This window comes from Atractosteus spatula, chromosome 1 (assembly GCF_055471065.1).
Source record: "Atractosteus spatula isolate fAtrSpa1 chromosome 1, fAtrSpa1.hap1, whole genome shotgun sequence".
NCBI classification, from domain to species: Eukaryota; Metazoa; Chordata; class Actinopteri; order Semionotiformes; family Lepisosteidae; genus Atractosteus; species Atractosteus spatula.
In genome coordinates, this window is record NC_142706.1 from 14,277,484 (window position 1) to 14,302,311 (window position 24,828).

The 24,828-nt window shown below is 36.8% G+C and overlaps 1 protein-coding gene across 1 annotated transcript; it reads left to right on the forward strand.

Moving 5' to 3' along the window:
* Positions 1-377: 377 nt before the first annotated feature.
* On the forward strand, positions 378-2,962 carry LOC148840663 (cyclin-dependent kinase 4 inhibitor B-like). Its single transcript, XM_088921771.1, has 2 exons — positions 378-669; positions 2,552-2,962. The coding sequence occupies exons 1-2, from the start codon at positions 547-549 to the stop codon at positions 2,798-2,800; spliced, it is 372 nt and encodes a 123-aa protein (XP_088777897.1). The 5' UTR covers positions 378-546; the 3' UTR covers positions 2,801-2,962.
* The last annotated feature ends 21,866 nt before the right edge of the window (positions 2,963-24,828 follow it).

A 24,828-nucleotide genomic window follows, 5' to 3' on the forward strand; every position in this document is an offset into this window, starting at 1 on the left:
GCCGCTTTTCAGTTGATGTCGCAGGGCAGTGCGGTGCCGAAAGGATAGAAAGCCAACTGTCTCCGAGAGGAGCACGTTTAGACTTTATGTTTTTTCGTGGCGTAAAAGCGAGACATTCTGGTGGCCTGACTTAATCGTCTTGTCTTATACTCCATGTCTCTGAGCTGTTATGAAAACAAAACTACCCTGGCCTTCCTCTTCCTGATGTGCTCTTGTACTGAGCTTGCGCACTGGTGCAGCCTCCAGTGACGTCATACGCTGGCTTGCTCGATAGAGGCAAGTCAGAACAAATATCTGTATAAACCGAGGTGATACCCAGAATAGAGACTGTGCTTACTAGTTTAATTTAATGCATATACGTATGCCAGTTGAAAAACTACTCTGCAAGTGGCCGCAGTAGGTTTCGTATGTTGACTCGGGACATATTTTAGATTGAGCCTCAAGTGATGCGGTGCTATGCAACATTAAAGCAGACAGACTATCTGTCAAAAAAAGAAGGACGCGTTGAAGCACCACTTCTGGAAAAAGGATTAGCCCTTTCTCACAATGACCTCTGCCGATCAGCTGGCATCAGCAGCGGCAACTGGACAAACTGAATACGTACTAACTTTGCTACAGAACGGCTGCGATCCCAATGGTACGAACCGTTTTGGACGGACACCTATTCAGGTATGTTGTAGTAAATACGGTCTGGGCTTAGCCTAGGCTGTAGTCAGCTGTGACATCGCTAACATCATTTAAGGTACAGTGTGTTGCAGACTTGCATCTGACACAGAATGAGTTACAGCCACAATTTTAAAATGACAGAGATGGAATAAGGATATAGGACGAACGACAGCTGTATCCTTACCTACAGATTAAAACGAAAGTACAGCATTCTGACAATAGGGGAACTGATGGCCACAGTAAACTCGTTTGATTTTAAATACCAATTTCAGTAATATCGCTTAAATTGACAATTACATTGTGTACTGTACATGTTAATAATGACGAAATTACTACAACCATCTTATTTGCTTGTTTCGTACATTTCAAAAGCAATTCATATAAGCTATTTCACTATATGGGCTCCATATTTGTCACTCACAAAATATTTTGGTATTTTCTATAAAAAAGTGATATCTTTAAATAAGTAAATGTATTTACTTTCAGACTTTCTAAGCACCTCTTTAAGACATGGAACGTAAATAATAGTAATAGTTATTTTCTGTCACGAGGGTCCATAAAAATGCCAGGCAATCTATTACAAATAAAATATAAATGCAATTCTTAAAAAATGAGCAAATCGTTTATTTTCGGTGTTTCTTAACTAGTCGAAATTATTGGCATAAGCAAATTCGTTAATCATGAAAAAAAACAGCACGCGAATAAAATTATTGAGTATCTTGAATTCAAAATGTCAGGGTTTAAGTGTTTAACAGGCTATCGTTTCCTTTTTCTCTCCCATTAAACACTTGAGGTTCACTCTGACCTTTGTAAATATAATGATGTTGAAATTTCCATTCAGAAATGATGCCATTGATTTTCATTTTTGAAATGTATCGATATGACTTAGAATTACTGTAGTTTTTGACGTGCGTGTTATGTAATATTATTAAGAAAATCAAACGTCTAATTTTAGTGAAAATTGCTGGTTTTACACAGGCCAGTGAGGTCTTACCAACTTCAAATGTGCTATTATTAAGGGCCTTTACTGAAAAGCACACAATATAAATCTCTCTAATTTAAAAATAACAGAAGTTTTTTTTTTACAATTTTCATTAGCTCGTTATGTTAAGGTATTATACATATAAATGGAATTAGATTAGAGATTAAATGTGATAGATTAAATTTAAGACAAATTATTCAATATTCAAAAATGTTTCGTTTAAAGATAACGAGTGTTCATAAACTGATGTCATTGACATCAGTACCAGTGTTTTAAAGAAGTGTTTAAAATAATTACACCATTTCTTCCAACATTAAACAACAAAACTAATATGGATTGCTTGATAAATTTACAATAGACCTACAAAAATAAAATTCCTCGAACGTGTGCTTTAAAGCAGTCTATATTATAAGTGTTGCGCTATTACACTAATATTAGTGTTTATTTTCAATATATGATTTAAAGTGTTAAGAAATGTGGAACCCTTTTTGGCCTTTCTACAATACATAAGAAATCAAAACGAAAATAGAAAATATTATAGAAGGTGTTTTGATGTTTTGCCTTTTACATTTAACATACATTGCAAATTCACGAAGAGCTGTAATGCCCTAAGGTTCCTGAATATGAACTAATCAAACATAATCATGTTAAACACAGACTGTCAAATGATCCTGTAGTTGGAGTTTAGGACAAAATACAGGCATTCAGAGATACTGTATAATTCATGTCAACGGGTGGCTATTAAAAAGAAAACTCGGACAAAAAAATGTTGTTTTTTAGTCTATATAATAAAATGTTTGTTTTCCTTTTGTACTTAATTGTAAACAATACTGAACATCTCTCTGTGAATGAAGCATTGTAAGAAAACGATATACGGTTCAGATTAATTCATTCATTTTGTAGGTTATGATGATGGGGAATACATCTGTAGCCAGACTGCTGCTGTTGTACGGTGCGAACCCGAATTTGCAGGATGTGACCACAGGCATGACTCCGCTCCACGACGCAGCTAGTGGTGGTTTTCTGGACACAGTTATGATACTGGATCAATATCATGCCGACAGAAATATCACGGATAACTTCAACCGGCGACCTGTTGATCTTGCCAAAACAAACGGACACGAGGACGTTGTAGATTTTCTGGAATCATAAATAATCCAGGAGATTTTTGTTTTATTTTAAATACGTCTGTTCATTGTTGAATGGTTTGTTAGTATTATTTTTTTTCATGTAAATGATTTTAGAAAACATTGTTACCCTTTTCCTATTGCATTATTATTTTAAAAATTCAAAATCATTCAAATTTGTGTCTGATTAAAATATATGACCACCTCGTATGAATATATAAGTATAAAATATGAAACCCTCGTATGACTAGTGAAATATATAACTATTATTTCACGTAATAATGGATATTAAATGTTTCATTTGTTCCATTGTCAGACGGTTATACAGTATTTACCTATTAACTGTATGTTTTTCTCATTTTCCTGCCAGTTCCTCTTTTAATTGGGATTATCCTACAATAAATCGATTGATATAAGTGGAAAGAATGTCCTCAGCATATGAATACGTTTAATAATTAAGAACGTTTTTTCTATAGCAGGGTTTCCCGCAGGAAAAAGTTTAGGCAAGTCTCCACCCCACTCCCCACCGTCCAACGCCCACCTACTGTATACTGTAGTATCTTCTGAACTAGCTATCTTTATTATTGCAATTTTAAAATACTATCCCGAGCAAGACGTTATTTTTTTACCACAACAACTAGTTTGATTATATAGGATTCATCAAAGATGTAGACTACCCTAGGAAGAGCTTTGTTCTTGAAACGCATTTCTATTTGCATTTTCTGTATGTATAAATTCTTCAATGTGTTCTTTTTGGTATTCAAAAAGGCGCTGTTTATTGTGGGCTCATGGAGTCAATAACTCAATCGCACGTCTTTTTTTCACTGTGACAATCATTGCCAAGCGACGGAGGCGGACAGTATTTGTCTGTGATCCGATGATTGAGCTTGCGAGGAAGCCCGTTTTTTTTCTCCGTCGATTATTGGCAGAGCGTTCAAGGGATCAATTTATGCGTGAGATTTATGCATGCACCTTTATGCATGAAAATTTCCATCGAAAACTGTGATGACATGGCGTTTGTATTTATGATTTGGTTAATTAACGGAATCACGGCTCTCCAGTACAATTCTTTTAAAAATACGTTCATTACCTATTTTTTTAAATCAACTTTTTTAAATCAACGTGATGTAAACGTGTGAGATTTTCAGACCTAGTTTTTAGTGATGATCTACTACACGAAAATATGTTAACATTTTATTTCCAAGGGAAATGCAATTTCGTGCTAAAAATGAGGAAATAAAGTGTGCTTTATTATTATTATTATGGACGGGCGTCCTTCACCAACGTGTAGCCCCACCTGTATATTATACTTTATACTCTTAAGGTAGGTGTAATATTAAAATTACTTTAGCAGTTTAATAGATTTTGCGTTTTCGAACGTTTTCTTAATATGTACAGACAGTAGTCCACAGTCGCATAAACAATATGCGTTACTGGTTGGGCGGACTTAGTGGTCGAGAGATGTTTGTAGTATCTTCTAAAAATAGCTACGATTTGTCGAAAAAAAAGTATTAGCACAGCTAGCACGTTATCTTGAATCCTGCAGTACTTTATATTGTCGAAAAGTATAAAAGTGCAGTTGTTGCTGCCAAGAAAAAAACTCGTGGAACATTATCACGTAATTACGTGGTAGTAAATTGTGTGATGATTATAATTTGACAGAACAACCTACATTATGTTGTTGACTTTTTTGCTTTAGTGTTCTTGAGGATGTCCAACACTGCAGAATTTATATTTACTTTGACAGGAGTTTAGCCATAATGAAAATTGCACTGTTTAGCTCATGTGAACAGAATTGTGTAGCCGAATTGTTTGCAATCACAATTAAATGGGCCTTTATCACTGTGTCATTAACTTTTTAGCTTACGTGAACAGAATCGGTATACAGCATAAGGACACTCACACGTAAACAAGACTACGTGATAATTACCACGTAATTATGTGATTGATTACGAATTGATTTTTTATTCGTTATCAGTTGCAGCAATGCTCCTCCGTAGGGAAAAGTGATTGAAAACTGATTCGTAGAAAATCTGGTGGATTCCGGACCGTAGTTGGGAATGCCTGTAAAAGGCTTTTGTTCTCTCAGCTCCTCAAAAATGAGGAAATAAAGCGTGCTCCATTGCTTTGTTTGTTCAAAAAATTATTTTGTGCTGTTCGAACTTAAATTGATCACATTTTACATGGATCCAACTAATGTAAGTATTTTGGTAATAATGACCTTTTATAACATCAGTTTTCCTTCGGGGTTAATAAAGTCTTGTCTGTCATTTTAAGACACAAGTTTTGCGCTTTATAAATGTCTACTATCTGTATACTGATAGATGAAGATGATTAAAATAGCAAATAAAATACTGGCGACTTCGATTCTTCAACAATGATTAAAACCTAAAGAAATACCATTCGAATGGAAAAAAATCTCTGTTGTTAGTTATATTAATAGCGCTATCGACAAAGGATTTACATTCTCGGAATTTTCAAAATTTAATCTTCTTATTACACCTCAAGAAACAAAAGCACAGTTTGGAATCGACTATAGATGTAATGTTTCAGTACAAGTCGATGTGCTGTTGTGCTTCTTGCCTTATAATATACTGTAGCCAAACCGACAAATGTAAGTACATTAAGCACATTAGGTACTTCGAATGCAATTTTTATTTTACGATGGGAAATGTGCGTTGCTCTTGATTTCCTCGTATAAAAGTAAAGTGCCACGCATAGGTGTTTTTAAATTTGCAAGTATATTTTTGGTGGACGGGTTGAAGAGAAACAGAAATTAAAATACATTTCCTTTACATGTAATATTTTAACAAGATGTAAGGACGTATTTAATGCTTGATATGTCTTACCTTTTCTAAAAATATACACCTATGCTACACAATGCTATGATTTCTAAAAAAAAATGTTCTACACGTTAATGTGCAGTCTTTGTTCATCATGAATGAAAATTCTGCAGGAAAAGAACATGCAAAACATATGTTGAGAAGGCTAAATATCTCCATTAAGAGAGAGTCTTTATTATCCTAATTTGCCAAATAGCCATGCATTTTTTGTGTCCCTACTGCAGAAGTCTTCATAATAATAATAAGAAGAAGAATATGGACGGGCGTCCATCACCAACGTGTAGCCCCACCTGTATATTATACTTTATATTCTTAAGGTAGGTGTAATATTAATATAACTTTAGTTAAATATACAATAAATAAAACCTATTGTTTCGCAGATTGTATCCATGTGCAGTTTCATAGATTTTGCGTTTTTGAGCGTTTTCTAAACATGTACAGACAGTTGTCCACAGTCGCATAAACAATATGCATTACTGGTTGGGCGGCCTTAGTGGTCAAGAGATGTTTGTAGTATCTTCTAAAAAAGCTACGATTTGTCGAAAAAAGTATGAGCAGAGGAAAGCATACAGTATGTGTTATCTTGAATCCTGCAGTATTTTATATGGTCTAAAAGTATAAAAGCGCAGTTGTTGCTGCCAAGAAAAAAACTCGTGGAACATTATCACGTAATTAGGGGGTAGTGAATTGTGTGATAATTATAATTTGACTGAACAACCTACATTATGTTGTTGACATTTTTGCTTTAGTGTTCATGAGGATGTCCAATTTATATTTACTTTTGACAGGAGTTTAGCCATAATGAAAATTTCACTTTTTAGCTCGTTGGAACAGAATTGTTCAGCCGAATTGTTTGCAATCCGACCATTGAATGGGCCTTTATCATTGTGTCATTGACGTTTTAGCTTACGTGAACAGAATCGTTATAAAGTATAAGGACACTCACAGGTAAACAACATTATCACGTAATTATGCGATTGATTACGAATTGATTTTTGTATTCGTTATCGGTTGAAGCAAAGCTCTTCCGTAGGATAAAGTGATAAATAAATCTCGTGGATTCCATAGTTGGGAATCCCTGTAGAAGGCTTTTGTTCTCTCAGCTCCAAGAAATGTAAAATATGAATACAATCATCTTTTTTCATTTTTGTAGTTACAGCTCAGTGTTGCTCAAGTGCGATTGTAATTTTTTAAAACATTTCATACCTTCCGTTATTGTGCAATACTTTAGATTTTTTTAGAGTATGCTGAACTGCAGTGTACAAATAAATGAGTACAGAAGAACATTCATTTTTTAACGTTGTACACAACTGATTACAAAGTAACTTTATTTCAGGATTGATTCAATGAAGATCTGAGGAGTGAGAATTATGGACCGTATGCTATACTTCTACAAATTGTATCTTCAAACTGCGGACTTACATTAGGAATGTTGGAATGGACATGACGCACCTTAATAAAACTTGGAAAACAAAGAAGATTTTACTTCATAAACATTTGATTGGCCTGAGATATAAGAATTTGAGAATAAAATACTGAAACCAAGTTCAAGGTTACATTACTAGAACAAGTTGTTAAATATATTTCTAAACACCAAAGAAGGACTTTTGTCTGAAACAAATTATTTTCAAATAACTTTAGTTCCGTGTATAACATCAAAAATGTTCTTTTCAGCTTGTTATATGGCTGCCTTTCTTTATATGTGTATTCCACGCTTTTTTGTATGTTGTACTGTATGAGGTTTATGATTTGAGTAAAAAGGAATACTGCATGTAAATTTACTATTGCTAAGTTAAGGAGTTAATTCATTTCTTTTTCAACTATACAGGAATATATAAATGTTAGGCATATGTCACATACAAAATGTTGATAAAATAGTTATATTTTTAAAATAAAACTAAGATATTTTCAGTTTAGAAACATTGTAATTCAGTCCTATACAGTATGCAAGTCCTAACAAGTCACCCTTCAATTTTAACACATTTTTTTGTTGTATTGTTTCATATAGCTTTGTACAACCGTTATAAAATAGCGGAAAAAATAGGAAAGGATGATTTAAAAAATAAAGTATATTGCCAATGAGGATAATATTTTACAAAAAATAAAATATGATATTTTTTCATTGTTACATAATAGTGTGTCATGAATGTGATAGTGGGAAAGCAATAAGCAAGAAACCATTCCATTTTGTTAACACTTGTAAATTACATTTCTGTTTCAGGAAACCAACATTGCATTCTGAACATACATACTCTAGTATAATCTGATATTAACACCAATAATAATAGAATAATAAACGTGCAGTGATACAGTATGTACTGTTGGCAATCTTAATTTTTGCACTGGTATCTGATATATTTTCAAACCTTTTACACTTGTTTTCAAATGATAAAATAGGTGAAATGGAACAATTCTACCTTTTATACAGCTGTCCTTATGTTTATTAATTACACTTTGCTGTAAATAAATAATATTTTAGTTAGGTTTGATAGTACTGAAAAACATAAATGTTTATTCATGTGTATGTATTTAAAACAAATTAATCTAAAATCTTAAGATACATTAATTAGTTATGAGTTACTAAGTAAGTTATTAATTATTAGATAATTAGCTTTATCTTAAACAACATAACATTCACCACAGTTGTCTCACCTTGGCGTGATTCCGACACAGAATGCAGAGTTTACAGTACATGTTTGCTGGTTCATTCACACCATGAGAGGTATGCTGGTCTGATACAATTGTGTCTACCTTGTTAAATTCTGTGCCTTGTGAAGGACTGGTGTTCTGTCCAGGAATATAGTTCTGTTCTGTCTTGTTCCCTGTGTTTCTGGGATAGATTCTGGGTTTCTATGACCCTTATATGGATGCCTTATATACCAGTGTCTATGATGGAAAAATGGATGAATGGGGTTGAAATGGTAAATTTTATCACATTCTCTGGTGTGTGTGTTCAGTCCGGACAAAAACTGTTTTGTCTTGCTTTGATATTCTATCCGTCCATTATCAGAAAGTTGTTTATTCCTGGTAAGTGCTAGCACAACCCTCAGGATTAGTGTGAGGCCTACAAATGCAGAGTTTAAAAATAAAATGCAGAAGATGGAATGAGGAACTGTGGATCACTAAGTACTGTGGATGCAATATTCATTATTCATTTAGTCTACTCATCAAAGTTTTCCTGATAGTGATATTCTCCCCTTTCTTAATAAACACACATGGATGCAAAATGACATGGCAAATTTGTTCTGGTTCTTTATAGGTTTGGCTCTAGACTCTCATGTCTATATAATAATAATAATAATAATAATAATCCCCATCACTATACTGGGGCATTAGAACCACAAAGTGAGCATCCCCTAATGGTAACACTAACACCTCTCCCAGCAGCAACCTTAGTTTTTCCCAGTATGTCTTCCATCCAGGTACTGACCAGGCTCACCCCTGCTTAGCTTTAGTAGGTTGTCAGTTGGCAGTTGCAGGGTGATATGGCTACTGGCGCAGTGTACTGTATGTGCAGTTCATGTGGATTTTTTGCCAGGTGCTCTGGTTTTCTCTTGACTATCAAATACACACTATTATAAACTGTCCCTTTCTATAGGGCCGTGTGATGGCCCAGTGTTCAACCCATGGTGAGAGCAGTCGTCTACTCTTAGCTCCACCTTGTGCCTTCTGCCTGATAGGCTCTGACTTGCCAGGTACCTCACCAGGATAAGCAGTTGACTAAGTTTGAGTCAGAAGCTGAGTCAGTGTTGGCTGCAAAGGAACAATTAGAGTTCATGTCTACACTTAAACAAAGAAGAAACCAAGTATTTCAGCTATTGAGCCTTTCCAGGTAGCATATTTAGCTATTTAGCTTTTATTGGTTAGCTTTATAGCATTAAATAAATTTAGTGTCCTTTTCTTCAGGCTTGCAGTGGCTAGCATTGCCAGCTTGAACTGCTGGGGCTCTGGGTTCAATTTCTGCTGTGCTATCTATGTGGAGTTTGTATGTTCTCCTCATGTTCACATGGGTTTCTCCCAGGCACTCCAATTTCCTCCCATAGTCCAAAGACGTACTGATAGGTTAATTGAGTTTTTGGAAAATTGGCCCTGGTATTAGTGTGTATGTGTTTGTGTGTGTCTATGAGTACTCTGTGATGGTCCTGCCCGTCAGGAAAACTTAATCACAGAGGCACAAAAACATTAAAACATTGGTTAAAATGGTCTTTTGGCAATGTTCCAAGTACAGTATAAAGATAGTAAAGCCTGTCTACACTGTATATCTACCCCTTCCTTGCTCATAAGTGTCATATGTGATATGTCATAAGTGGATTACTGCATTGATAGTGTTACACATACTCATCCCTGTTTTGCATATTAATGTCGTTTTTTAGTTCCTTTCTAAAATCGTATTTTGAAAAAAGTTCAAGACGATTGCAGATGTTAAACAAATAAACCTACTTTTATTAGGAAAACCTGGGTAGATCAGTATTATTATAGTGCGAAAAGCAGACACTAAGTAATGCCAAAGAAATTTGAGACCCACCCACAAAGACTTATCATTCCACAGCAGACGTGAAACTGGCTTCAAATAGAGTTGTGAGCAGCAGCACAAAAAGCCACATGCATGAGTTCTCAAGGGAAATAGAAATAACACACATCTGCAAAGTGGAAGTAACCAAGGGCTGCAGATATAAGCTACTACTAAGTGTATAATGTTTTATTTTTTTACTACAGTATGTAATGCTACCTTTCCAGTTTATACATTCCAAATGAAAAACTGTTTAGTCATAAAATACACATTTTTTTAACAATTAAGACAAGCTTTCCCTTGGACACCTTTAAGTCATGTTGTGCTGGTGATGGTGAGTGATGGTAATAAACAGGCAGAATTAATAATATGCTGTCCTGAGAAACCATGGTGTGGATTCTATTTGATTTTATTGAGCCTTTTAATTTAATTATTGACATATACAGTGCCTTGCGAAAGTATTCGGCCCCCTTGAACTTTTCAACCTTTTGCCACATTTCAGGCTTCAAACATAAAGATATAAATTTTTTATTTTATGTGAAGAATCACCAACAAGTGGGACACAATTGTGAAGTGGAACGAAATCTATTGGATTTTTGAAACTTTTTTAACTAATAAAAAAATGAAAAGTGGGGCGTGCAAAATTATTCGGCCCCTTTACTTTCAGTGCAGCAAACTCACTCCAGAAGTTCAGCGAGGATCTCTGAATGATCCAATGTTGTCCTAAATGACTGATGGTGATAAATAGAATCCACCTGTGTGTAATCAAGTCTCTATATAAATGCACCTGCTCTGTGATAGTCTCAAGGTTCTGTTGAAAGCGCAGAGAGCATCATGAAGACCAAGGAACACACCAGGCAGGTCCGTAATACTGTTGTGGAGAAGTTTAAAGCCGGATTTGGATACAAAAAGATTTCCCAAGCTTCAAACATCCCAAGGAGCACTGTGCAAGCAATCATCTTGAAATGGAAGGAGTATCAGACCACTGCAAATCTACCAAGACCTGGCCGTCCCTCTAAACTTTCAGCTCAGACAAGGAGAAGACTGATCAGAGATGCAGCCAAGAGGCCCATGATCACTCTGGATGAACTGCAGAGAACTACAGCTGAGGTGGGAGAGTCTGTCCATAGGACAACAATCAGTCTTACACTGCACAAATCTGGCCTTTATGGAAGAGTGGCAAGAAGAAAGCCATTTCTCAAAGATATCCATAAAAAGTCTCGTCTAAAGTTTGCCACAAGCCACCTGGGAGACACCCCAAACATGTGGAAGAAGGTGCTCTGGTCAGATGAAACCAAAATCGAACTTTTTGGCCACAATGCAAAACGATATGTTTGGCGTAAAAGCAACACAGCTCATCACCCTCAACACACCATCCCCACTGTCAAACATGGTGGTGGCAGCATCATGGTTTGGGCCTGCTTTTCTTCAGCAGGGACAGGGAAGATGGTTAAAATTGAGGGGAAGATGGATGCAGCCAAATACAGGACCATTCTGGATGAAAACCTGTTGGAGTCTGCAAAAGACCTGAGACTGGGACGGAGATCTATCTTCCAACAAGACAATGATCCCAAACATACAGCAAAATCTACAAAGGAATGGTTCACAAATAAACGTATCCAGGTGTTTGAATGGCCAAGTCAAAGTCCAGACCTGAATCCAATCGAGAATCTGTGGAAAGAGCTGAAAACTGCTGTTCACAAATGCTCTCCATCCAACCTCACTGAGCTCGAGCTGTTTTGCAAGGAAGAATGGGCAAGAATTTCAGTCTCTCGATGTGCAAAACTGATAGAGACATACCCCAAGCGACTTGCAGCTGTAATCGCAGCAAAAGGTGGCTCTACAAAGTATTAACGCAAGGGGGCCGAATAATTTTGCACGCCCCACTTTTCATTTTTTTATTAGTTAAAAAAGTTTCAAAAATCCAATAGATTTCGTTCCACTTCACAATTGTGTCCCACTTGTTGGTGATTCTTCACATAAAATAAAAAATGTATATCTTTATGTTTGAAGCCTGAAATGTGGCAAAAGGTTGAAAAGTTCAAGGGGGCCGAATACTTTCGCAAGGCACTGTAAGTACAGTATGCTGCATTTAGTTTATCTCTACCCATGATAACAGTTTAAACTATAATATTTAATAAAATGTGGTCAAAGGTAATTTTGAAAAAGATATACCCTAAATGTTTCTCTTGTGTGCACTTTTTAATCAGCTGTAAATATGTTTTCTTTTATTTTAGATGATGCATAACTCCATCAATGGAAATTAAATTAATGACAGCACAGAGGCAACTGATTCTGAAAGTATTTGCTTTTATTAATTCATAATAATAAATGATTGGTTAACGCAGAAGAATCTGTATTTTAATGATAATTAAATACAAAGAACAATAATTATGAGAACCCCAAAAAAGTTGTATTGCTGGGAAAAAAACAACACAAACATTTGTTAGCTGGATAGTGAACAATTTGACTACAATAGGGAGGTCTATGAAACCTAAACGGTGCTTTGGTTTTAAGAAGTAAAGGTTACTTTAGGTAGGTAAATATCTCTTGTACTGTTACATTTTTATTTTTAATCTCAGATTTGATATTATTTTGATTTATTTTATACAACCCATTTGTAATCATCACCTAATGTTTAATCAACTATACTCTCATTTAAAAAAAAAGAAATCTCGGATGCAAAAGCATCAGAAGATCCAGGAGGGTCAGGTGAGTACTGTCATTTTTTTGCTTACTCTGGGTGAGAGAGGGTCACGGTGGCAACAGGCAAAGCAGAGCAGACCAGACTTCCCTGTCCCCCACAACAGTCTCCAATTCCTCCTGATGGATTTACAGGTGTTTCCAGGACAGCCGAGAGATATAATCCCTCCAGAGTGTCCAGATTCTGACCAGTGGGTTATGCTCAGCACACCTCCAGCGGGAGGCCTCATGGGGGTACCTCAACCGGCTCCTCTCAATACAGAGGAGCAGGAGCTCTACTCCAGGGTTCTCCCAAACTGCAGAGCTCCACACCCTGCCATGAAGAGTAATCCCAGCAACTATAAAAAGAAACTTAATTTCTGCTATTTGTACCCACAATCTCATTCTTTCCATCACTACGCAAAGCTCCTGACCATAGGTGAGGGATAGGGACATAGATTGTCTGAAAACTCTCTTCCCCATTTTTCACCATGTTTTGGTAGAGCGTCCACATTACTTCAGTAGCTGCACAAATCCGCTGGTCAATCTCACTATCTCCTCTACCTTCACTTATGAACCAGACCCCGAGGTTCTTAAGATCCTCCTGCTGGGGTAGCTATTACCCCCTCACCTGGAGAGAGCAAGCCATTCTTTGCCGGCAGGGAAGTGCTGACCCTCATCCATCATCCACGTTAACCTCTCCAGCGTACACTAGAAATCATAGTCACAGGAGGCAAAGAGAACAACATCGTCCACAAACAATTGAGATGCAAACCCTCATTTCCCTGGATATACTCCAAACCTTAGCTGTGTCTTGGTATCCTGTTCATGAAGATCAAAAACAGGAGAGAAGAGAAGATGTACCCTTGGTGGAGTCAGATGCCCACATTAAATGGACTTGACTTAATGCCAGAACACATCTTTGTCAAATACTGGCTTAACTTTGTCCAGCATCAGAGCAGATTGAGACTAGAATGATCCAAATATGTACCAGAATATGAATAAACAGCGTTATGTTGACTGAAAATGACCCTATCACCCAGACACAACTCTTGCTCTGTAAATACTGTAAATGGATGGCATGCAGCTGCTCTCCACGACCCCATACACCTGCAGCATCTCCCACAGGATACTCTGGATACATGGTCATAAACCTTCTTCAAGTTCACACAACATGTGTACACAGGGGAAGCAAACTCCCACACCTCCTCAAGTATCTGTGTGAGGATCAAGAGTTGGCCTACTCTTCCACAGCCACATTGTTACTCCTGTATCCACATTGTTACTCCTGTATCTGAGACTCAGCTATTGGATGGAGTCTCTTTTCCAGCACCTTGGCACGGGCTTTCCTAGGGAGGCTGAGGAGTGTGATCCCTCTGTAGTTGGAACACACACTTTGGTCCCCCTTTTTAAAAATGGGGACCACCACCCCTCTCTACCAATCCAGAGGTATTGTCTTCACCTTCCAATTTAACATCAAAAATGCAGGTTATTCATGACACCCCAACAATATCCAGGTCCTTCAGTATTTCCATCTGGATGTCATTCTCCCCTACAGCCCTGCAACTTACAGATCTGTTTAATCACCACAGTGACCTCAGCCACAGAAATGGACCCAGTCCCACTTGTCCCACATGTTCATCAGATTCAGAAGTTACTCAAAGTGCTCCTTCCACTATTCACCTCTATCCCCAGTCAAGGCCAACATTTTCCCACCCTTGTTGAGAACAAGATGGGCAACATCTCATCTTCCCCTCCTGCGTTGTCGAATGGTTTGCTAGAACATCTTCAGGGCCACCCATCAGTCATTCTCCATGACCTCTCTGAATTTCTCCAATACCTGAGCCTTTGTTTTAGCAACCACTGTAGCTGCATCCTTCTTGGTCTGCTGGTACCTCTGAGCCACATCCAGAGATCCCCCCACAAGCCATGCATGGAAGGCCTTGTTCTTTGACTTGATGGCCTCTCCCACCTTCATCCCCAGGTGCTCTGGTACCAAGTACACTTATATTCAACCTTGCATTTGAAGATGATATTTGTTATAGGTAGTCGATGGCTAGTACAGAAGTCCAACAACAACTTGGGAGATCAGATCAGAGAGCCTGTTCCTCACAATCCCACCCCTCCAGGTCTCTCCATCATTCCCCACATGAACATTTAAAACTCCCAGTAGGACTGCAGAGCACCCTGTGGCACCCTATCAAGCACTGCAGCCACAGTCTCTAAGAAGGCAAAATACTTTGAAAAGTTGTTAGATGCATAAGCACAAATAATAGTTGGAGTTTTCCTTGTTGCAATCTGTAGTCGCACTCTACCTGTTATCTAACATTTTGTTATTTGCTTTTTTATTGCTTTGAAGATGTAAATGGTGCCACCATACAAAGAAATCCTGAATAAATTCTTTTTAAAATGAAAATCCAAAAAATTCACAGCTGTCCCAGTAACTCCTGTTTTGTTATTCTACTTTTGATTTTTGCTTCTGAAATGAACAGCATTACTTTGTATTTCATTATGCATATTACAGTTTTTCATAAAAATAAGGAACTTAGAGGCCTATTTTAAGACCTAAAATGGCTGACAGGCATGCAAATCTTATTTACTTAGTAATACTGGCAGGAACCATGTTTTTTTTTCTCAGTGTTAGGAACTGAGAAATGTGCCTCAAATTGTTGGTGTGAGGAGGAGGTGGAGAACATACACATTCCAGAAACTGGGCAGCTGCATGGCTCCGGAGGATGACTCAGGCTCCACTGGCTGTCACACCACTGACGGCTGGCAAGTGTGCCAAGTACCGAAGGTGAAGGAAGGATATGGTATTTTCTAAGAAGAGACATAGAGCTGCAGGAACTAGGAAAGGGATCCAAATGAAATGAAAGACTGCACATTTAGCAATCAGGGATAATAATAATACATGTGAGAGTCCTCTCAAACTAGCCAGCCATGTAGAGGAGATAACAAAAGTCATACAGTTTGTAGACAATTTGTTTAGTCTCATCTGTGTTGTTCCTAATTTTTTTAAACTTCTTTTTGCCTACCACACTGCAACTTTGTATAATGCACACATCTACCATTTCTTTCTCTGCAGTAGCTGTTTTCGGTTTGTCTGGCATGCCAGTGGACTCTGACATTTGACACAATTCTTAAAAGCAGCACACAGCCACACTGCCTCAAAATGCGGTGGCTCTGGTAAGAGAAAAGCATTTCACAGTTCTCACACTAGGGCATTTGACTGAGATTGTGAGTAAATGTCGTGACTAACTAAATGAACTCTAACAATTACACAATAATTTAAAGAGTTTCTATCTTCCAAACAATTTTTTGTACCAGTAAATTAAGCTTCAACCCCTCACAACTCTTCATTCCGGAAGCTTTGTAACAAGTCACTTCATATGCAAATAGGAAGTGCTGCGGTCTGTGATTTATTATGTCTACTTCCGCCAGCACTTTTCATGATTGACAAAAAACTCTCCCTACTTAAATCAAAGCCTAACCTTGCTATACAACACTCTTTAATAATCCATGGCAGAATTCAGCATTAACAGTCTAAAGCACAGACAAGGCTTGTGGAAGGCTATCAGTTAATTAAGGTGCTGTAGGTCAGTACATCACAACAACAGAAATAATGGAAATGTGGATTATTTCTGGACTTTCTTGTTAACTGATCCTTTTTTATATTCTGATTATAATCTCTTTAGCTGTCTGAGAAAATCCTGAATTTGATTTGCAATGTCCATTTTACAACTTAAAAGCAGCTCTGCTTGTATCTGGAAAAAAATTGGTCTTCTGTATATTCACTGTGGTATAGTAATAACAAATCCGTGATTAAGAAATTTGTTATCTTTTTAAGACTTTTTTTAAATGCACCTTGTGTTCTGGTGCAACACAGAGATCTCTTCTTCATACACATGAATAATGATTTGATTTGTGAATTACACATTTGAAGTAAGCCAGCAGTTATATCTCTCTACAGCTCTCAACTGGCTATCCATTAAAGCTAAGCAGGGTTGAGCCTGGTCAGTACCTGGATGGGAGATTGCTTGGGAAGCTATGGCTGGTGCTAGAAGTGGGGGGGCCACACTGTGGTCTGTGTGGGTCCTAATGCCCCAGTATAGTGGTGGGGCATTAGAACGGAAACAGTCACAGTTAGTGTGTACCCTACAGTGAACTGCTGTCCCATCTAGGGTGTGTTCTGCCTTGTACCCATCATTTGGCAAGATAGGCTCTAGCTCACCTGAAACCCTCAATTGGGTGAAGCATAAAAAAATGGAAGGATTGATGGGATACCAAGCTTCATTTATTTTATAGCAGTTTAAGCATTAATAATTAGTAATTCAAAAATAAAAATGTCAGTACAAATGACAGATTCATGGTAACAAGCTAAAAGCATCTTGTTAACCCACGAGATGTCTACAGAAAAAGTTTTTAACAGATAAATGTCAAAACTGCATACTGTACATCTCACACTAACACTCCGCTGTGTGTCACTATAGTCTTTACCAGAGCAACTTTTAATTTTATAAATGCATGCTGCCGGCATAATACAAACGTGGTCTCATTCTCTATCCACATAAGAGAAGTGTTTAAAGTTTCAGACACCAACTAGCAACATCCTGTCATCCTGACACTTTGCAGGATCTGTGGATGTCAGCTGTGAGAAGATGAAAGGCTGGAAAGCTATCAGGAGGAGAAGGGGGAATGCCCTTATATTCAAGGTCTCTGCTGAGTGCGACTGTATATCTGTGAAGAATCAGCAGGGATTTAAGCTTTATATACAGTATAGAATCTACCACTGTGTTTATACAGGAATATGGTGTTTACTATGGTGAGCACTACTACACACTAGGCCAGATGCTGGTCAAAAGCAGCCTAGGATCCTGCATCAGTCTGCTGAATGATAAATCCAGACAACAGGCTTTATGGGTGAGAGGTGCTGGGTTACCCACCTAGCATCCCTGGCCTGGCCTGCGCTGCTTCTGCCTGATCTGCAGTGTAAAGGGGCTACTAGTGCATAATGGCTGCTGTATGTCACCCCAATGGGCGCTGCACCTCAGTAGTGGATAAACTCACCTGCTGTATGTAAAGCACTTTGGTATCCTATGGAATAAAAAGCATTATTGCACAAAACTATTCTTTGGTAGCTTTGGGTAAAAGGAAGCTCTTATATTATTTATTGTATTCATTGAAATTGAAGCCTGTGCTACCGGATTTACGGAATCGGGCTACTATGAAAAAAAAAGTAAAAATGATTATCTTTAAAAAGATGCAATAATAAGGAAGAAAAGTGTCGATATTTCTTAAACAACATAATGTACTGTAGTATAGTCAATATCCAAATTTGACTATAAGCCAAGTTCATATATTCAGTTTCCATAAATTTCCTTAGTATATGAATGTATTAAGTATTAATGAATGTATTAAAGTATTTAATACCAAAACATCAACATATAATAATACATCAACATATATGTTGAATCAAAGGAACAAGTAAAGGTTCATTCCATGCTGAAAAGAGAAGAAAAGAAACACAATATTTAATCTGTGGAGCCTTCTTCGGGTGTGACTGTTGAATCCATCCTATTTTTTTTAACTCTTAATGTTATTGTTGAAGGTCTTGTATTGTAAATACATTTTGGTAAAACATCACCTGACAGAAGAGAATTGAAAAGCTTACCACACAAAAATCGGCTATGATGTTGAGTAATTTTCCCCGAATTCATTCGGTGAATCCAGTTAAAACAATGGGCAACTTTTTAACAGGCAAGTTTACAAAACTGGTAATTCATAATAATAGAGACAGTCACAGTCATTCAGAGTAACCAAAGAAGGCGTTTTTCTAAATTTAGAAATATCCCGTGTGTGATGGCAAGGGACTCATCATCCACTGGGGCAGGGTTCCAAGTGTAAATCCAGTCTTCATTTATAAATAATTCAGAATTCACCAAAGCTGAGGGAAAGTGAGACTGTTTTAATTACACAGATAGGCAGGAAATGTTGTTTTTAGAATTAGGCTGATATACTGTATATTGACTGTACAGTGGATGGCTACAGTTTAAAAATACTGTGTTCTGCTTAAAGGGCTGAACAGATTCATTTCAATAATAAGCAAATTCTAGACTTGAAAGCAGTGTTCCAAAACGGTTTACTAAAGCAAATAAGAAAAATATAAGCAAGTGGAAAACACTTTATCCAATAATTAAAAAAAAGAACAGGGTGCAATGGGTTACAAAAATATGCAATGCACCATTAAGATTGCCTTTAGTGATCTTTATACAATTCTGGTCACAATTTCAAAAAATGTATTACTTCTGTAATCAATCCCAGATACAGTACATTCTGTGGCTTAAATGAATATCCTACACTGATCCACTGCTAAATCAACTGAATATTTTAGTTAGAACAGAGAACAATACGAGGGGACTTGATGCAAATATTCAAAGTCCTCAAAGGCATTGATAAACACAGTCCAACAGTTTCTTTGGAATCAGTAGCGAAACAAGAACCTGGGACACAAATGGAGACTAAGGGGAAGTGCAATTAAACTGAGAAGAGGAGGCACTTTTTCACAGAAAGAGATGTGGGAACATGCCATGTCTTCAACGCTGATACCCTGATTATTTTCAAGAAACGTTTGTAAGAGGTCCGCACATTAATTAGCTTCCAGCAATCGATAATCTGCTCTCATTTGCAAAGATTCATAAGTTATAAATCCACAGAAATGTGTAGAAGACTACAATGCTACAAGTGGAAATGAAGTTCATATAACAATACTGTATATACTGTACATGAGCAAGAAATAGAAAAAGAACAACACATTCTCTACCTGTCATGGAAAAAAAAACCAATGACATATTGTGTTAAACCTGTTTCCAAACGTTATAAAGAAAAAAAATACACGTAAAAGCTTTATGCACATAACTCTTCATTGCATTTAAGTATTCCATATTCAACCAAAATGAAACTCTTTAAATGGTTTCACAATCCTACCAGAAGGGGGCACAATTGAGGTGCTGGAAACTACCCAGCAGAGGCTAGCATCCTAGATGTCCCTGAAAGGATTTGTAGACTAGGAGGAATAAACTGGCCATGGCCTTTAGAAGTTAGACCAGTTCCAGGTCCAATGCAGACCTCACAAAGGGTTATGGCAGATTCATTCCTCAGGGAGTGGGGAGAGCAGTGTTTTTTATTTCTGGCTGACCTAGTTTTCTTCTTAAATTTAGTTTAATTCCACACTCCCTATACAGTACCTTTTATCTTGTGTCTGCAAAGTGACAAGAGGAAGTTTTTAAATATTTTTTTATGAATTAGGGATGCATTCATACAAGGCAGCACCGCACATCTCGAAGTACAGTTATAGATGTTTATCTTGTTAAAACAGTAAAGAAAAAAAGTGTTTTACTTCAGAGAAAATCCCACATCTTTTCATTCACTGCATACGCAGTGTGCCTAAAAGAAAATGCAGTTTGTTTGATAAAAAAGTCTTTACAATGTCTTACAAAGCAAGAAAGTCCACAACAATTTCAAAGACAGCAGTGAAGTATTTGTGAAACACGCAGAGATCTATCAAGAGATGTCAAATGACATTCAATCCAGTAGCCAAGCATTTTCATGTTGATTTAATGATAAAAGACCCTTAAGAGTTTTATAATAATGGGAACTTGACATAGATTATGTTTTTATCACTGTAGGTTGCTGATGCATCAAATCATCAGGCTGAATGATTTAATAGCCTCTTATTTTGTCATCCTAGACAAAGGAAATTCTTCCAACTAAGCAGTGATGTAATCAGTAAATTCCAGGTTATAATAATAAATGTGCAGCAAAAAGAAACAACAGTAAGAGAAAATATTTTAGGTATGTATTATTGTGACTCCCTTAAATAAGCCCAATGAAGAAAAGGAGCCTATCTGAAGCAATAGAGAAGTTGAATAATTCAGGATGCACTGGCATGTGTCTTGGGTGCTGGGTTCCAGCGTGAGGTACTTTCTGTGTAGAGTTGCCACACTCTCTTTTTCTCCACATGGGTTTTAACCAGGTCCTCTGAAATCTTCCCATGTTTCACAGACATGCTCCCAGGAACGATTGATGTGTTTAAATTGTGTTATGTCAGCATCCTGCAATGGGAAAAGGCTCTGGATTTGCCATGCTTCCTACCAGGCTTTCTGATAATGGGATACAAAGCAAAGATGATTTCAACAGCAGAGCTCTACAGTGAGTTATACAAGCTGAGATTTCACTGCTGTCAACTGAAGCTGAAGTTCACCCATCACAGCAAAATACAATTTTCAATACATAAAAGACAGCAGTAATGATCACATGTTTCTGAGCCTAAGCATTGCTACACCTTTTTATACAGACAGTTGCACCAGTATCCCATTCAAGTTATTTGTGGTTCTAGATTAAGGTGTTTTTTTTATTATACCTTGTTTAAGGTAAGGGATTATTGTTAATTTAGATGTATAATTTGACTTGAAGGTAAGGTATAGGGGAGGCATGGTGGTAAAGTGGTTAGTATTGCTGCTTGCAGTGCTGGGGCCCTGGGTTTGATTCTTGGGGTGCTATCTGAAGGGAGCTTGTATGTTCTTGTGGGTTTCCTCCGGGTGCTCCTGTTTCCTCCCACAGCCCAAAGACAAAGGTAGGTTAATTGGCTTCTGTAAAAAAACTAAACATAAAAACTGGCCCTGGAGTCTGTGCGTGTGTTTGTGTCTGTGTGTGTCCTGTAATGGACTGGCATCCAGTCCAACGTGTATCCTGCTTTGTACCTTTTGCTTGCTGGGTTAGACTCCAGGGTCCCCCACAGAATTGTACTCGATAAAGCTGTCTAGAAAATGAATGGGTGGAATTAATTTTTTTTCAAGAATGTTCAGTATTCGATACGTTTAAAGAGAGCGTTAAAGTCTTCATTTTATTTTAAGAACACCACTTTCATGTTTTTGTGGCATAGGTAAAGTAATATGACTTCAGGTATTGCGGTGATGACCATAGATAATTTTTAAAACTACAACCCACTTCCATTTTTGTCCATCCTGTCTTTTACTGTTATTTTGTAATTATTATAAATTCCATAATCAATATGTTTACCCAGACCTTTGTGCTGTTTCTCGTGTCTCCTCAATTAAGTAAGTTTTAATTAAATTTTATATCCATACACTCAATCGCAGATCTATATCTGGCCTTACCTGGATTCTATTTCAAGAAGAATGTTTAAGGAAATGTCAAGATAAGATTTATTTAAGTCCCATGAGAGAAACATTCAATATAAATAAAGTATATACAACAGAATCATAGCCAATAAACTAGAATAGTAAACAATTTAATTACTTGCGATTTATAGTCACGTTTAAGAAATAAAAGTGAAGAAATAATTTATTGATATCAAATAATAACTCCTTCCTGTTTTTTGTGTGTGTGTGACCAAACCTGGTTATTTGGATTTTAATTTATAAATCAGAAGGCCAATGCACTGAAGCAAGCCAAAGTTAGTCCTTAATGATTCTTTATATTCTTATTCCTGATCGGCACCTCCAAAATATTAGGTATTGTAGTTCCATTGTTTTCTTTTTGGATATAAGTCAAAACAGGATAAATTCACAGGAAATACCTTACCTTAAAAGGCAACACCTTAAAAATTACCCATGATCTGGCTAGATATGTAGGGTTATGGCTGAGTAATAAAAGTAATTCTCTACAACAGATGGGGTCTCAGTTACAGCATTAAGAATTTTAATAAAATTTTGACTTAGAGGAGAGTTAAAGATGGGTTACAGTTGACATTTTATGGTGGTACTTGACACTTATAAAATTAAAATTCTGCTTGGTTTTAGAACAGACTTCACAAACAATATATATCTGTTGATGGTGGGACTATTTTTCCCAATGTTGACAATCCCTTATAACTGCATACATGCAATATTTTCTTCCATCTGTCTTTTCATTTGAGAGCTAAGGTCATTGGATAGGTCCAGTTCAGTTTCTGGAAAATGGAAAAAGTGCTCCCCATGTCTAAAGATGTTTGGTGCTTTCCAACAACATTTACCTTCCTTTTGAAAGACTGCATTGTTTGGGGGGTTTCAGATGTGCAGATGTGTTTTTTTGGTGCTCCTGAGGCAAGACAACCAGTGGTATGTTCTGGGTGACTCATGCCTGACATAACATTTATCTTGTATTTCAGTATTCGACTGGCAGCTTTGAATTTGGCCATTTTCCAGATTTTGTATTTGTCATCTACATTCTTGGATCATTTTAACCCTTAAATAGGACAGGTGGAGTGGTGGCACTGTGGCTAAGGATCTGTGCCTGTGGCCAGAAGGTTGCCAGTTCAAATCCCCCAGCTGGAAGAGAAATCCTACTCTGTTGGGCCCCTGAGCAAGGCCCTTAACCCCAGGGGTGCAGTATAAACAGCTCTGACCCCAAGCTTCTCTCTCTGTCTGAAAGTCTCATGGAGAGCAAACTGGGGTATGTGAAAAAGACAAATTCCTAATGTAAGCAATTGTATATGGCCAATAAAGTGATTTTATTTTAAATTTCTTAACACCACAAGATATAAGAAAAAATAATTAAACACATCAATTTATTGAAAAAAATAATTGGATGGACTGTAATATTAGCATTGTAATTAATAAACTCCCCACTCCACCAGCAGTGAGCAGTATGTTCTGTGTATGATAGCTGTAATTAAATTACCCCAGCAGAGTTACATGTATCCTCATAGTTGTAAAATAAATCAGTTGCAGTGTACATATTGTATCACTGGAGGGCAGTAAAAGGTCAAAATCATCTTGAATTAGTTTTTTATAAGCAGTGAGGCCACTAGATGACAGAATTGTACTCTGTTCTGTGAGGAATTCTTTGGAATGCTACTGCTTTGTTGCAAACTAATAGTAAATTTATGTGAGTCACATCCTACCAGAGTAACAGAATCCATAAAGCATGTTTCAAATTTCTGTTTTTTTTATGTGGTTTGAAAGTGGTATGTCAATCTTTTATTAATTTCCATGGGAACAAAAATACTACAAATAGTAATAGTAATTAAATCTTTCACGGCATAAGACAGCTAAAAGCTAGAATCAGAGACCCAGTTCAGTGGTCCAGTATTTTTTTTTCTTGGTTATTTGGAAACTTACATTATAATAACCCTGCTCCAGAAAAACCCAGACCTTCAGTATTTCACAATACGTCCAGTGGCCAAAAAACATTTGCATGCCAGGCTAACATTCTGTCAAATCCATTTCTGAAGTGATGTCCCAAACGTTATTGAATCTGCAAGCAATAATCATATATATGATTAATAATCTTATATAGAAAAATAATGATATCACATAATATTAAAAACAATAAAATGATATTTCTGAACATTATCAATAAACATAGGATGCTTCAAAACACCATGCACAATACTGTACAAAACAGAAGCAAAAAGTGACTGCAAATTGGCTTACTGAAACAAGTATCAGATGTAAAGTAAATACCACACTAAGAACTTTAATAATAACATAGGTCTTTAAGTGAGTTTTGAAAATGTCAACAGTTACAATGTTTTTATTGGATGTCGGCAATGAGATTTATAGAACTGGTGCAGCACATGAGAATGCTCTGTCACCTGGTCTACAGCTCAGTAAGGTAAGGGTTAAGAGTTGAACTACATTATATTTATATAATAATAAAACCTTAAACTAACCTCATGTCTCAGGAGAACATGATATTCTGCTTATTGATAAAGACAATATGTAGATTGGACAAAGAGGCTTTGGGTAGTGGCATAGGATTAGGTTTTACTATCCTGGTAGTAGGTCTAATTTTTGATGTTATTGCACAGGCAACATTAACAGCAGTAGAATGAGAGGAACACAAATCTACTATATGAAAATAGAAAAGGGAATAGTTATCATGACGACAAGAGGTCAGTAACTGTTAACATTATGTATTGTTGTAAAATAGTTGGATGAATTTATTAGACAGTTCTGCAGAATTCCTGATCTACTGGCCATTTTTGAACATTTTACTGTAGGAGAAAGAAGTACT

Bases quoted from the DNA above. Each gene is read 5' to 3' on its own strand.
- LOC148840663 (XM_088921771.1), top strand. From the start codon at position 547: ATGACCTCTGCCGATCAGCTGGCATCAGCAGCGGCAACTGGACAAACT. The intron at 670-2,551 runs GTATGTTGTAGT...TTCATTTTGTAG, and splicing joins TTGGACGGACACCTATTCAG to GTTATGATGATGGGGAATAC.